Raw genomic sequence first — 14,138 nt, forward strand, 5'->3', positions numbered from 1 at the left:
TATAATATATACAATTGACTATTTTAGTTATTTAAAAGTTCTTTAAATTAGTTTTTATTTAATTAATCTTTAAATTTGTTTTAAAAGGTAATGTTTTTTTTTAATTTTAAATCTTGTTATAGAAGAAATCTTTTTTAATTAAAAAACTAATCTTTAACATAATTTAATATTATTTCATTATTTTTAAATCTTAACTATTTTTGAAATAACTAATGTGTTTTTAAAATATTTATAGGTTTGCCTAATACTTGAAAATGTCTTCCATGCTTAAAAAAGGATCTCAAACTAAGAAAATTGATCTGACTTGGGAACATTGCTCTCGAATTGGAGATAATAGAATGCATTTGAAATGCAATTATTGTGGACTTGAAGAGTGGGGAGGGATAATTCGAATGAAACATCATTTAGCCGGCATTCATGATAACGTTGCTCCTTGCAAACAATGTCTAGAATGTGAGAGAAAATTATACCAAGCTTTTAAAGGAAATGGAAAGTCAAAAAAATTTAGATGGGAATGAATGCTTTCAAGGACAAGTGGAAGAAGATGTTCAATGTGTAGGAGGAAAAGGAAAAGGAAAAGCTATGGATGCCTTTATCATCAAAGAGAAGGGAGTCAAGCAACAAACTATAAATGTAATGGTTAAAAAAAGAGTACCGGTTGTCCAGAGCATTTGCAGATTTTTGTATGGGCATGCTTTGCCCTTTACTTTGGCAAAAAGTCCACTATTTTCTTCAATGATGGAGATGGTTGGTGAATATGGGAGAGGGTTAAAACTTCCTTCCTATCATGAAGCTAGAGTTTCATTTTTGAAAAAAGAAGTTGATAATGTGAACTCAATGATGGAGAAGTATAAAAAGGAGTGGAAAAGGACAGGTTGTACTTTGATGTCTGATGGATGGAGCGATCGGAAAAATAGATCTCTCACTAATTTTTTTGGTTAATAGCCCGAGTGGAACTGTTTTCCTTAAATCTATCGATACCTTAGATGTAGTAAAAGATGCTCAGAAGTTGTTTGAGTTGCTTGATTCAATTGTGGAGGAAATTGGGGAGGAAAATGTTGTGCATGTGGTGATTGATAGTGCTTTTGCTTATGTGGATGTTGGTGATTTGTTAATGCAGAATAGGACAAAATTATTTTTGTCTCCTTGTGCTGCACATTGCAATAATCTGATTTTGAATGACATGGTGATTGCCAATTTTTAGAGATGCTATAAAAAAAACAAAGGAAGTGTGTGTTTACATCTATCGACATGTTTGGGTTCTTAACATGTTTAGAAAGTACTCCAAGAAGAAAGAATTGAAGAGGTCGGGGGTTACAAGATTTGCTACATCATTTCTCACTTTGAAAAATATTGATGACTCTAAACTTGCTCTTAGGGCAATGTTTGCATCGGAAGAGTGGGCTAGATGTTCTTATTCTTCTAAGATGGAGGCAAAGAAAGTAGACGCAATCTTATTATTGGATGACAAGTTTTGGAAATCTATTAAGTATTGTTTGTGCAAGTCCTCTCATTAAAGTTTTAAGACTTGTGGACGGTGATGCAAAACCTGCAATGGGTTGCATATATGAAGCCATGGATAGAGCAAAAGAACAAATGGCTCAAAATTTTAATTGCCAAAAGGCAAGATATGAACGCATTTGACATATTATTGACACAAGATGGGATTTGCAACTCCATAGGCCACTTCATGCGGCGGGCTATTTTCTCAATCCCAAGTAAATTTACAATGTTATTTTGTTAATTTTCATTTTCAAGTTTGCCTAATTTTTACTTGCATTGCATTGAATTTTATAATATTATAGGTTCTAATATAGTAATTCTTTCAATGCGGGCATGGAAGTAAAAATGGGATTGTACAAAACAATAGAGAAAATGTATCCCGATCTTGCAACAAGAATCAAAATTGATCAACAATTAGAAAAGTTTAAGAAAGCGGAGGGATTATTTGGCATGAGCATGGCTATTTTAACGCGAGAAAAGAAGCAACCTGGTAATTTTTTTTTTAATTTTGTAGATGGATTGTGAATTTTTGTTTTAGTTTTAGTTCTTCCAAAATAAAAAATCTAACTACCTATCTTATGTAATCTAGCTTTATGGTGGGAAAGTTATGGGGAAGAATGCAAAGAGCTTCAAAATCTTGCCATTCGGGTTCTAAGCCTTACATGTAGCACCACAGGATGCGAAATAAATTGGAGTATATTTGAGCATGTGCATTCCAAAAAGAGAAATTGTTTGGAGCAACAAAGATTAAATGCTCTTGTGTTTGTCAAGTACAACGTTCAACTTGAATTAAGACAAGAAAAAAGGGAGAAAAGAGGTGAAACATATGATCCAATTTGTTTGAGTGATATGTAGTCAGATGATGAGTGGATCACCGAAGTAGAAGACGCTTGTTTACCCCAAGACAATTCATGGATGGATATGAATGAATGTTTTGAAGATGATGGAGGGCTTGGATCGAATAACAAAAGAAAACGAGGTAAATAACTCACTCTCTAAATGCATAAGCATTCATTATTTAAAATATTGAATTCTAATATTTTATATAATGTATAATGTATTTTATATAGGACCAAGAAACTTAAAACTTGATAGGCAAAGAAAAGGAAAGCCCTTGTAGATGAAGAGGAGGCAGAAGATGATGAAGAAGCTAATACAAAGGAAGAGGAGCAAGAAGATGTTATGGTAGAAGATGATGATGATGATGATGATGATGATGACGATGATGACGATGAAGGGTTACAAATTTGAATAAGTGTTGATATTGCATCATGGATATGAAACTTATAATTTGATAGTTTGAGCAACTAAGTTTGGGCTTTTGAGCGTTTTTTAGTTTTTAAAATATTAACTTGATTGGTGGATAAGTGTTTTGAACTAAGTTGTTTTTAATTATATATTTTATGTTTAATACATGACTTAGAATTTATTATTATTATTATTTTTTGGTATAATCATGTTATATATATATGATTTTGAAATGTTGAACCGAATCTTATGATTCAATTCGATTCTTGATTCATAAATTTAGAATTTCGATTCACGATTCGAATCTTGATTTGACTACCTTGGTTGGTAATGATTACATTTCCTTCGGTAATAATTATTTAAATATAAAAATTTAATTCATTTTGTCAGTGTTGTTCGTTGTTAATTGAATGTTTTGGTAGGTAAAAAGTATTTTTTTCATTGGTGAAAAATATTAAGTAATGATAATTCTTTCGGTAAATGGCAAATTTCTATCGGTAAAAGGTATTATTTTTCGTCGCTAAAAATAATTTTTTAATGAAAAATATGTCAGTGAAGAAAGCTTTCCGTTGGTAGAAAGTATTTTATCGGTAAAAAATATTAATTAAATACTATTCATCGGTAAAAATTATAGTTCTGTTGGAGCAAATATTGTTACTAGTCGGTGAAGCATAATATCATTACTATAATTTGTGTCGGTATTGTATTTTTTCGTTAGTAATAAATATTAAAATTTAGGAATTCCGTCGGTAAATATATTTTATATTCACCAAAAATTAATTGCCCCGTCGGTAATAATTGCGATTCCGTCAGTAAATAATATACTTTTCCATCGGGAATACTATTATTAATTCATTGTATATACATATTTTACACATTAAACCTGTATTATGCATAAATATGAACATAATACCATATCCATTTAACAATCCTACAAACCATAATACAATCACTTGTTCATCACTACAAAAAAAAACATAAATTCATAATACAATCCAGCAACACATGTAAAGTATATGAAGTTGTAAAGTTGCAAGCAATCAACAAAAATATTAAAATAGTTTTAAAGGTACTCCAACAAAACAAATGTTAACAACACCATTCTAAAGGCCATTTCAATCTATTTATGCATCTTCTCCACCATCTCTGGTAGTGGCATCCCTTGCATTAATTCCCGATTGGCTTGCTTGAGAAAATAATGTTGGATGACCGCTTTTCACCAACTCCAAGATTTTATTCAATTCACTTTGTAAACCTGCTTGACCTTGTTGAATATCAAGAACTGTACTTTCTAAATTCTCGACTTTCTCCTCAAGTTGCTAGGTTTGCAACATATATTCATTTGTTGCAAAAGGTTGATAGGTTGAAGGTCCACATGCTGAATCATATGTGGAAGGACATGTAGATGCCGCACTAAACAACTGCTCTAGTCTACCTTACTCCCAAAACAATATACACTTGTGCGTGTAGTCTTCAATCCCCCAATTGCATCATACCATGACTGACCATCGAAACTTGGATGGGAAGAGATATCATCACCATATTTGTCGGTCAATGTAGCATTATACTTTTCCTATAACATGTTTAAAAGTATATATTAACATTTATAACTCATTCAATAAAAATGAACGATAAAAAGGAAAACTCATTAACTTTTATGGTTTCATGCAAATAACATCTAATACACTTAAACAATGGTAACTAAAAATTAACATTATAACCAAGAAAGTATATATGAAACAAACATTTCCATCACACTTGTGAATAAAAACTTTAATGATAACAATTAAAAAAAATGAAAAATGACTCAAATTCACTTACATTGACAACTCTTGACTTGTTGTTTATAAATTCACCCTCTCCACCCTTGCGCTTGTCTGTAGCATGAAAAATTTCTAAATATCCTACCTCCCTACCTAACTTCTCATCTTGTATTTTAATTTAAAGTGTAGAAAGACATAAATAAAAGAAATAGATTGTTCATTATAAGTACTAATAATGTAACAAAAGAGACACAAAGCACTTCATTTCAAAATGAGAAAAAAAAAAAATAACAACAGCATAGTACTAGTGCTATAACGTAAACCTAACTCCTTTCAACAACAAAAGTATAAAGCTTGAGTTCTATAATGATTCGAATGATAAAAATAAAGACAAACTTCAAAGTTAAAAAAAAAAAAACAAATATGTAAGGTATTTTTTAATTTTTCTTTTTCTGCTGCCATTTTGGGTGTAATAGCAACAAGAACAAGTATAAATAAGAGCTGGGTTTTCTTGTTGGAGTAGGTGAAATGAACTAATATTTAAGTAATGCTCCACTTTCCCAAAAGCATCACAGTCCATGTCTTTTTCATTCATTCACCTTTCGTTTATTTTATTTGAACTCAGAATAATGCAAAAACATCAAGGCCCACCAACAAATCCAAACAGATCTTATTGCATAACAATGGGGAAAACAAAACAAATATTTTATTCCTCTCTTCAAAACAAATAAAGTATTTATTTATTTGGTAGCTTTATTAGTTTAATATTGTTGTGTGTGGCTCCTCGCTTATTTCTAGAATGCACTCATGGTCAATGCCAATGCAAGTTTACTCATTTATTATAATCATAATAAATATAAATATTATAATGAATAAGATGCACATTTTATTTAAAAAAGTTATATAGTAATTATGTCTTCATTTGGAGAATGTTCATGCATGCATGAGTTTCAAATTTGAGAAATTTGAATATAAGAATAAATAATAAAATAAAACATTAAACAAAGATTAAAAATAATAAAGTAATAAAATAATAACTATCATTAACCATGCCATGTTCAAACAAAGATTAATAAAGCATTTTAAGTAGATTTTATGAAACTTGAGGTGAATTGGTACTCATCATCAACGAAAATTACTATCACTAATCATGCCATGTTCAACGAAAATTTTATTGTAATATATGGTTTAGAGACTACCTTGTTCATAATGATATAGTTAAGGGATTATTATTGTATTACGGCTAATGAGACTACCTTGTACATGGTAAGTTGAGCGAAAGCTAACCCTTGAAGTATAACCCTTAAGTAGGAACCCATCTTTAGAAGGATCATAGGGTACTATTAAGATATCACAGGGATATTTATAAAATATAAATACATACTAACTTGATACTATAAACAGCGAAAGGTCGTGAACCGCCCGTGTGCTTTGTAATACTTCCTTCTTTCTTTGTTAAGCGGTTTGCCTTTGCTTTTCCTGATTTGGATTGTCATGCATCCATTCCCCATTCATTATCAATGAGGGCATCCCACACATCCTTTGTGATCCACTCCTTTTCCATTCCTTTGCATTCTTTAATGTTAGTAGCACCAACTTCTTTCACTGCCTTCATCCTCTCATCTGCTAGCATGTCCCTTAATCGTGTTTTACCAGTCTTATCAAACACATTTTTGATTTTACAGTTATGTTCAAGGTTCCATTCACAATACTCCTAAAAAGAATATTGTTAAAAAATACATAAATAAATAAACAACAAAACAATCATATATCTATATATATTTATGAAAGATTTGAACAGGGGGAGAGTTTGGTTGGTCTAGACTCTAGAGTCAAATATGAAACTTGTTAAACTTGTTAACTATACTTATATAGACACCTAACACACATTCACATTTCCATAACACAATAAACAAATCCCTATCATTCATAACCACATAAACACATAAATCCGTGAAACACTAAGATATATCTTAGTAATAAATATATTAAGTTGTCATCTTTAAAATGATGCAATCAAACATATTATTATTATTATATTTGTAAATATATATATCTATTCATAGTTTATATCATTCACAACAACAAATCCCAAGTGTTTAGAAACAAAGATACACAAGGCATGAAAACCACAACTATAAACAAGATGAACACAACAACAATAAACCCCGTCATCATCTTCATAAGTTCTTGCTTAAGACCTACTCTTGAATGGCATTGCTTTAATCACTATCCGGTGATAAATTGCAGTTCCAATGAAAGGTCCAACCCAAAAAGTTCACTGCAAAAACAAGCACAAAAAAGTTATTAATCTTATCTTTGATTCATTAAATTGGGTGTATGTCAAAATTTCATATCTTCAAATTATACAAAAAATTTAATATAATATTACTATAATATAAATATGAAAATTTAGATAAGTCAAAATGGCTTATAAAAAAAATATTATCGGGAAAATAAAGTAAAAAATAGATAGAATCTTATCCCAAATTAAAATTAAAAATAGAAAAAAAAACTCAAATTCATAATATGTGTAAGCACACTCAAAGTAGAAGCACTAAGAATTGACTTTCTTCAAGCAAAAAATTAAACTTGGTCTACAGTTGAATGAACAAAACAAATCAATCCAAATCTCCTGATAAGTAGCAAACCACAAATGGTACATCTGGTAAGATTTAAGATACTCAGGCATTACTAAATCTTGAAGAACTAAAGTCTCTTTCCTCTTAAATTTAATCTAGCCCCAGAACCAAGGACTTCCTTACATTTTAGTTTCACCCATAGAATCTAATGAGTAAACATGACAAATTACAGGCACGTCCATTCAATTCAAAAGATACAATCATGCAAAAGAAATGCCAGAGAATGCATCTTTCTTTATCTCCAAACGAGAAAAAAATGCATGTTATAGGCCAAGAGCCAAAATCAAATGAAGTAACTCTTGATAAAATGAACATGCATTTTGAGTATCCAATCTAAGCCTCCAAATCAATCTATAGCAAACAATGACAAGCCCCAAAAGCAAACATCAATTTCACAAACCCTAGTATAGTAGATAACCAATCCAAGCTCTCAACTTGATATTTATAATGATAAAAATAGCTCATTTTTGTACACAAAGGAATCAAATTCATATGACAATAACATACATATAAAAAGAAACTCTAATTCAGAAAAAAAAAACACACTATGAATCAAAACACCAAAATTCCTAAGAAATGACTGAAAAAAAAAAGAAAAAAAGGGAACATAGCAATCAGAACACAAAATCATAGAATTAACAACCTAGGGCCTATGATAAAAGAAGAACAAGATTTCAGGAAATAAAACAAGAAATCAAACAATTGGATGAATTAAAAAGAACTCCAACAATCCAAAAAGAAAGAAAAGAATTGAAATTTCAAACCAAAATAGGGGGGAAGATGATCAGAACATCCGAATTGAAGAAGAAGAAAAAAAAACATTTATAACTTTATACATACATACACAAATAAATAATTTAAGCTCTAAATAACCCATTTGCAATTTATATAATTCGAATGAAAAGCTCTACAAAATTAAGCACTTAGAATTATAAATAAAAAAGAGAGGGGGAAACATGTTCTAAAGCCAAATGGCATAGAACCAACTCGGTCACAGAAACAAAACAATTGAAATGAGATTAATTTGAATAACCTTCAGAAGTGATCAGAGCTGCAGATTCCTCGTCCGACGAACTGAATTCACAGCTTTGAAATCCAAAGAGTGAGAGCGAGAGAGAGAGCAGGATTCGGCGGCGACGGCACTAGCGCAGATAAGGACGGACAGATCTAAAAGTGGGATCTGGCGCAGATGAGGAGGAGGAGGAGGTGGCAGCACCAATGCAAATGAGGGTGGACAAATCTGAGTGTGGGATCCGGCGCAGATGAGGAGGAGTAGGAGGAGGCTAGAGAGGTTTGAAGAGGCAGCCTTGGAGATTAAGGAAAGTTTTGGGAGATGAGGGTTAGGTTTCTTTACCATGGACAATCTCCACCATTGATCATGACAATTAATGGTGGATATTATTTCAAACTAATAATTTATCTCTTAAATTTTAAGATAATAAAAAATTGAATTTTTAATATTTATCAATTAAAACCTTTTACCTTCTTATTGATCATAATGTGCATTAGTCTTTTTGCGCATGCTCAAACTAATAAATATATAATCTCCAACTAATATTAAAGTAAATAAATAAATAAATAGGTTGATAAGAAAAAACTTACTTTGATGATTTTACCTCTATTAAGTTTCATGTGCATTGCCCCCATTAATTACTCGCAAAAATAAAGGGCGCACCTCATGAAAAATTTGAAAAAGTAATTTACACTAATTTTTAAGATATAGTTAATCAAATCAAAACTGGAAACAAAAAGTTGTTCAACTTAATATTTTATAATTTAAATATTAATTTAACACTAATGATTGATATAAATAAATTATTATTTTTTTATTATCATAAAATTATTTAAAGTTATTTTTTATAATAAGTTATATAAATAATAATTTATTAACATAAATAATAATTAATATAAATAATTTTTAGATAATAAGTATTATTAAAATACCGACGAACTTCCGTCGGTAATCCTAAGTCAGTACTACAAGAAAAATATCCAACGTAGTATACTGATGGAATTCTGTCGGTATACTATTGTTGGTAATATTAAAACTTATTACTGATGGAATTTTGTCTCGATTGATACGTCGGTACTTATAAGAAATTTATATCGACTCAATTCCGTTGCTAATAACATTAACATATTTGTCGGTTAAACTTTAGCCCTAAAAATTTAGCATGAACCATACAATGCCAATGGACTTCAGTTGGTAACAATCCATCGGTAAAAGTATTAAATTAGACCAATGAAATCCCGTCGTTAGTAATAAAAAAATTGTGTCGGTTATCCTTTGGCGCCAAGGGAAAAATATGGCGGGTAATGTAGTGATGGAAATCTATCGATGTTGTCATTGGTAATGTGGTCACTTCTAAAAATTTCAACAATAAAAAACTCCATCGGTATTTTGTCGGTAATTCCATTGATAAAAGAAAATATTACTGATGGAAAGTAGTTCATCGGAAAAGCTCCATCGGCATTGGACTGTTTGCTTGTAGTGATTGGCCTTTCATTCTGATGTTGCAGAGTAGAGTTGTCAGTTAGTTCCATTGTATAAAATGTTTATGTTTTTACATATTGGTTCTATTAGATGCTATAGCCATGTTCCTTCTTGTGTTTGTTTTGCCCTTTGCTGATTAATAGCCTTTTGAATGTTCAAGTGATAGTGACCTTCCCTAGATAATACCAGTCTCTGTGGTAGGTGCTCTTCTACTAATAGTAGGATTTGTGGTTTGGTGGAAGATAGGGCGCAAAAAAGGCAAAATATTTTGAAGGTAAGTAATAAAATATCAACTTGCAATGAATGGCTCTCAGATTGTCATAATGCCAAAGAATGGAAGAGTTTCTTGCTTATGAATTTTCTTTGGATTGATTGTTTTTAGCCATAGCATCAAGAAAGCTGAAGCCTTGCTTGTTTATTTATCAAATTTGACAATTTGAGAGGAATAATTTCTGTTTTTGTGTTTATTCAGGCAAAGCCACTTTTAGTTTGTTTATTATCTAATGATACTTCTTTGATTGTTATGATAGTATATTTAATTATACTACACTTATTTTATAATTTTTTTAATCAATATAGATCTAAATCAAGAACAGTATGGTGGAATTGGAACATGTATCTTCTGAACCGAGCAAAAATGGGGCAAAAGCTAGATCTTCTAGTTTGGAAATACTAACGAAAGAGAAAGAAAAAAATATTACAACCAGAGGATTCACTACATGGCAAAGTTGTTCCAAAGGCAGGAATGATGCTTAATTCCAAAGAAGAAGTTTACAATCTCTACATTGAGTTTACTCGGCAAGAAGGTTTTGGCAATACAAAACAAAGCACAAGATTGGGAGAAGATGAAAATTAAAATATTACACACTTTCATGTGTAAGAGGTGGCAAAACGATATCCACCGCAAAAAATGCTTTCAACCCAATGGTATCCACCAAAATGAATTGTCAAGCCAAGATCAATGTTACAATTGGTAATCATTGATGATGTACTATATCCCATGTTAATTTGGAGCATAATCATGCACTTAATCCACATAAATCTAGTTTTCAAAAGTGCAATAAAAAAATGGATGGATATGTGGCGGGGGCTTGAATTAAATGATCAAGCGGGTATAGGTTTGAGTAAGAATTTTCATTCTTTAGCTGTTGAAAGTGGCGGTTATGAGAACTTAGCATACACTAAGAAGGACTGCAGGAACTATAATACAAAAGCAAGGCATCTTAGGTTTGGAGTTGGGGACACTGAAGCACTTGAGAATTATTTCTCTCGTATGCACCAAAAAAATTCAATTTTTTTTTTATATGATTGATATGGATGAAGAAGGTCATTTGAGAAATGTTTTTTGGGCAAATGCAAGGTCCAAAGTAGCTTACGAGACTTTTGGTGATGTGGTATCATTTGACACAACATACTTAACAGATAAGTATGACCTGCCTTTTACTCCTTTTGTTGGTGTAAACCATCATGGATAAACCATATTATTTGGATGTGGTTTGTTATCAAAGGAAGATACGACGACTTATATTTAGCTATTTAAGACATGGTTAGAATGTATGTTCGGTAAGGCCCCAAAGGCAATAATTACTAATCAATGCATGACAATTCAAGGTGCGATTAAGATTATTTTTTCGAATTCTCATCACCAGCTTTGTCTTTGGCATATAATGAAGAAGGTTCCTGAGAAGCTTGGAGGATTCAATGGGTATAAGGCAATAAAGAAGATTTTGAAAAGCATTGTTTATGAGGCAATGTGGATAATAAAAAATTCAAAGACATTTGGTTGAAGATGATAAAAGTCTACAGTATTGAAAAAAAAATGAATGGCTGATTTTTTTTATATCAAAATTGGTATTGTTGCGCTCTAGTTTATGTCACAGGAGTTTTTTTGGGCAGGAATGTCTACCACTCAAAAAAAGTGAACATAAATGATTTTTTGATGGCTGTCCTACAACATCATTAAAGTAATTTGTGGAGCAATATGACAATGCATTGAAAAGTAAGATCGAAAAGGAAAACAAAGCTGATTTTTCTTTTTTTAACACGTGCTTTCCAATGTTAATAGATTGTTATTTTGAGAGGTAAGTACAATAAGCTTATACAAATGGAAAATTTCAAGTTATTTCAAGATGAATTGAGAGGAATACTATATCGTAATCTTACACTTGTTAATTCAAATGAGCCAATATCAACATTTTCAGGTGACAAATATTTTCAAAGGAAAAGAAGGCAGACTTAGAAAAAAAAAGTTGTGTTCATTGTTTCTCATAATGAAATTGAATTTGACACCAAGTGCTCATGCCGTTTATTTGGGTTTAGAGAAATTATTTGCAGGCATATATGCATGGTTTTTATGAAAAGGAATGTAAAAGACATTCCATCTCAATATATTTTATCCTATTGGAGAAAAGGATATCAAGCGCATGCATACTTATTTGATGAATTACTATGGTGACATAGAAACTTGTGAGTAGAAAGTGCGATACAACAGCTTATTTGCTCATTTTTTTAAAGTTTCTGAATTGGAATACAATCCATGGAGAGATATAATTTTTTAATGAAATGTGTTGATGGGGCAATAGAGAAGCTGATGGATAATACAATTTCTTGGGAGAGTCATTCAGAGCAACTTCTACTACTGGTTTTGTGGGAAGAAAATCATGAACAACACCAAACAACCTCTTCAACTACAAAATTTCTAACTCCTTTAAAAGTGTGAAGTAAGGGTCGACCACCATAAAAAAGAAAGAAGTCAAAAGTTGAAGAAATAATCACTAGAAATAAAAGAAAGATAATCATACTCTACATTAAATTTTGTCACTTCTATAATAATTTCTTGGCTATAACGTTAATTTTTAAATTATCAGAAAAAACAAACAAAGGGAGATGCACAAACTCCAAATGCCACACAAGTTGAACTTTGTACTCAAGAAAGTGTGGTAATGTTTGGTATTTAACATTTATATTTGTTATGGTATTTCACATAATTTTTAAATACAATACAATTAAAATTTTTCATCTTAGGCAATTTCAAATATTCTTCCAAACACATTGAATATACATGTTGAGAGCTTAACTTTGCAAAATATAGGCATTGATGCTTCGTTGCAGGTAACTAAAAGGAACCCTATATGATATGTGATTAAGTTGTATAATGCCCTTCTTCCAAAGTTGAAGATTTATATTTATCAATTTATTTATTTATTTATTTATTTTCAGATTGTATCACGGGGGGAGTTTGGTCATGTTACTTTTTGCTGAGGATGGTGTTACTGATCGTGTATCACCAAGAACTAATGAAATTCTTGGACATGATGTACTTCAAAAGGTTTCCTTTTAGATATTTAAATTGTATTCAATTTTAACAATGATCCATCTTCCACATCCATGTATTCAATTAGAGCAGGAGGAGGTACTTAACCATGCTTTGTTGTTCTTGCAGGATATTATATCTACACCTGAAGTAGTGGAGGAAAGTTTAAAGAGCTTATTATAATGTTTAAAGAGTTAGACTATAGAGCTTCAGCCTTCAGACTGTGAAACAAGTTTAAAGAGCTTGAGATGTAGTGTGGATTTTGTTTTGAAGAGTTGTTAAGCTTGAGATGTAGTGTGGGTTTTGTTTTGAAGAGTTGTTAGGTATGAGATGCAATGTGGGTTTTGTTTGTTTGTTTATTTGTTGTGCAATGATTAAAATGTTTGTGATTTATATTTTTGGTTTGTCTCTTGTATTGTCATTTTGTTATTTTTACAAACTGATACAAGATGCTAAATACATGTAACTAGATTGATTGATGATGTTTTTCTACTGATTTAACATATGACATATTAAGTTCAATATTCTGTTATTTATTCTCTAGCTCATTATTCTGTTTGTTTTCTTGATTTACATGTTACCATCCTTGCTTTTTGTATGACAATAGCAAGTGGAAGATCATCACCTTTATTTTCTGAATTACATGCATTTTAGTGAACCGAAAGTTTGGTATGGGGTTCATGGAAGTGATGTACTGAAATTGGATAATGCTATGAGGAAAAATTTACTATAATTGTTTGAAGAACAACCATACCCCAGGAATGGTTGCTCATGGGGTTACTAGAATGTATATGGGTTCTTCATCCCAACATTTGTAGAAACATAGAACGCTTATGCCATCATCTACAGAAACACATAACATTGCAGGAACACAGAACACTCATGCCAACAAATTGGTAATGGATCTTTAGCATCGAAGAAACACCCAACATCTATAGAAACACAAAACACTCATGTCAACGTTCTTGCTTTCACTATTTATATTACCCAAACTGTAAAGTAACATGCCAATAAAATCCATATGAACATTGAAACCAAGAAAGAAACAATGCCTACAAATCAAAGCTACGAAAACAAGACATATTGAAATTTCAAATTGTAAACCAGCGTAGTGTGTCGAAACACACTTGAAAACATAGAGAACAGAGCGGAGATAGATCTGGAGGTCAAGCGCA

The 14,138-nt window shown here is 31.2% G+C and overlaps 1 protein-coding gene across 1 annotated transcript; it reads left to right on the forward strand.

The window, feature by feature from the left end:
* The first annotated feature begins 892 nt into the window (after nt 1-892).
* LOC120250074 (protein FAM50A-like) lies at nt 893-2,754 on the forward strand. Its single transcript, XM_039258839.1, has 2 exons — nt 893-1,186; nt 2,599-2,754. The coding sequence occupies exons 1-2, from the start codon at nt 893-895 to the stop codon at nt 2,752-2,754; spliced, it is 450 nt and encodes a 149-aa protein (XP_039114773.1).
* Nucleotides 2,755-14,138: the final 11,384 nt, after the last annotated feature.

The sequence above is a fragment of the Dioscorea cayenensis genome, chromosome 3 (assembly GCF_009730915.1).
Source record: "Dioscorea cayenensis subsp. rotundata cultivar TDr96_F1 chromosome 3, TDr96_F1_v2_PseudoChromosome.rev07_lg8_w22 25.fasta, whole genome shotgun sequence".
NCBI classification, from domain to species: Eukaryota; Viridiplantae; Streptophyta; class Magnoliopsida; order Dioscoreales; family Dioscoreaceae; genus Dioscorea; species Dioscorea cayenensis.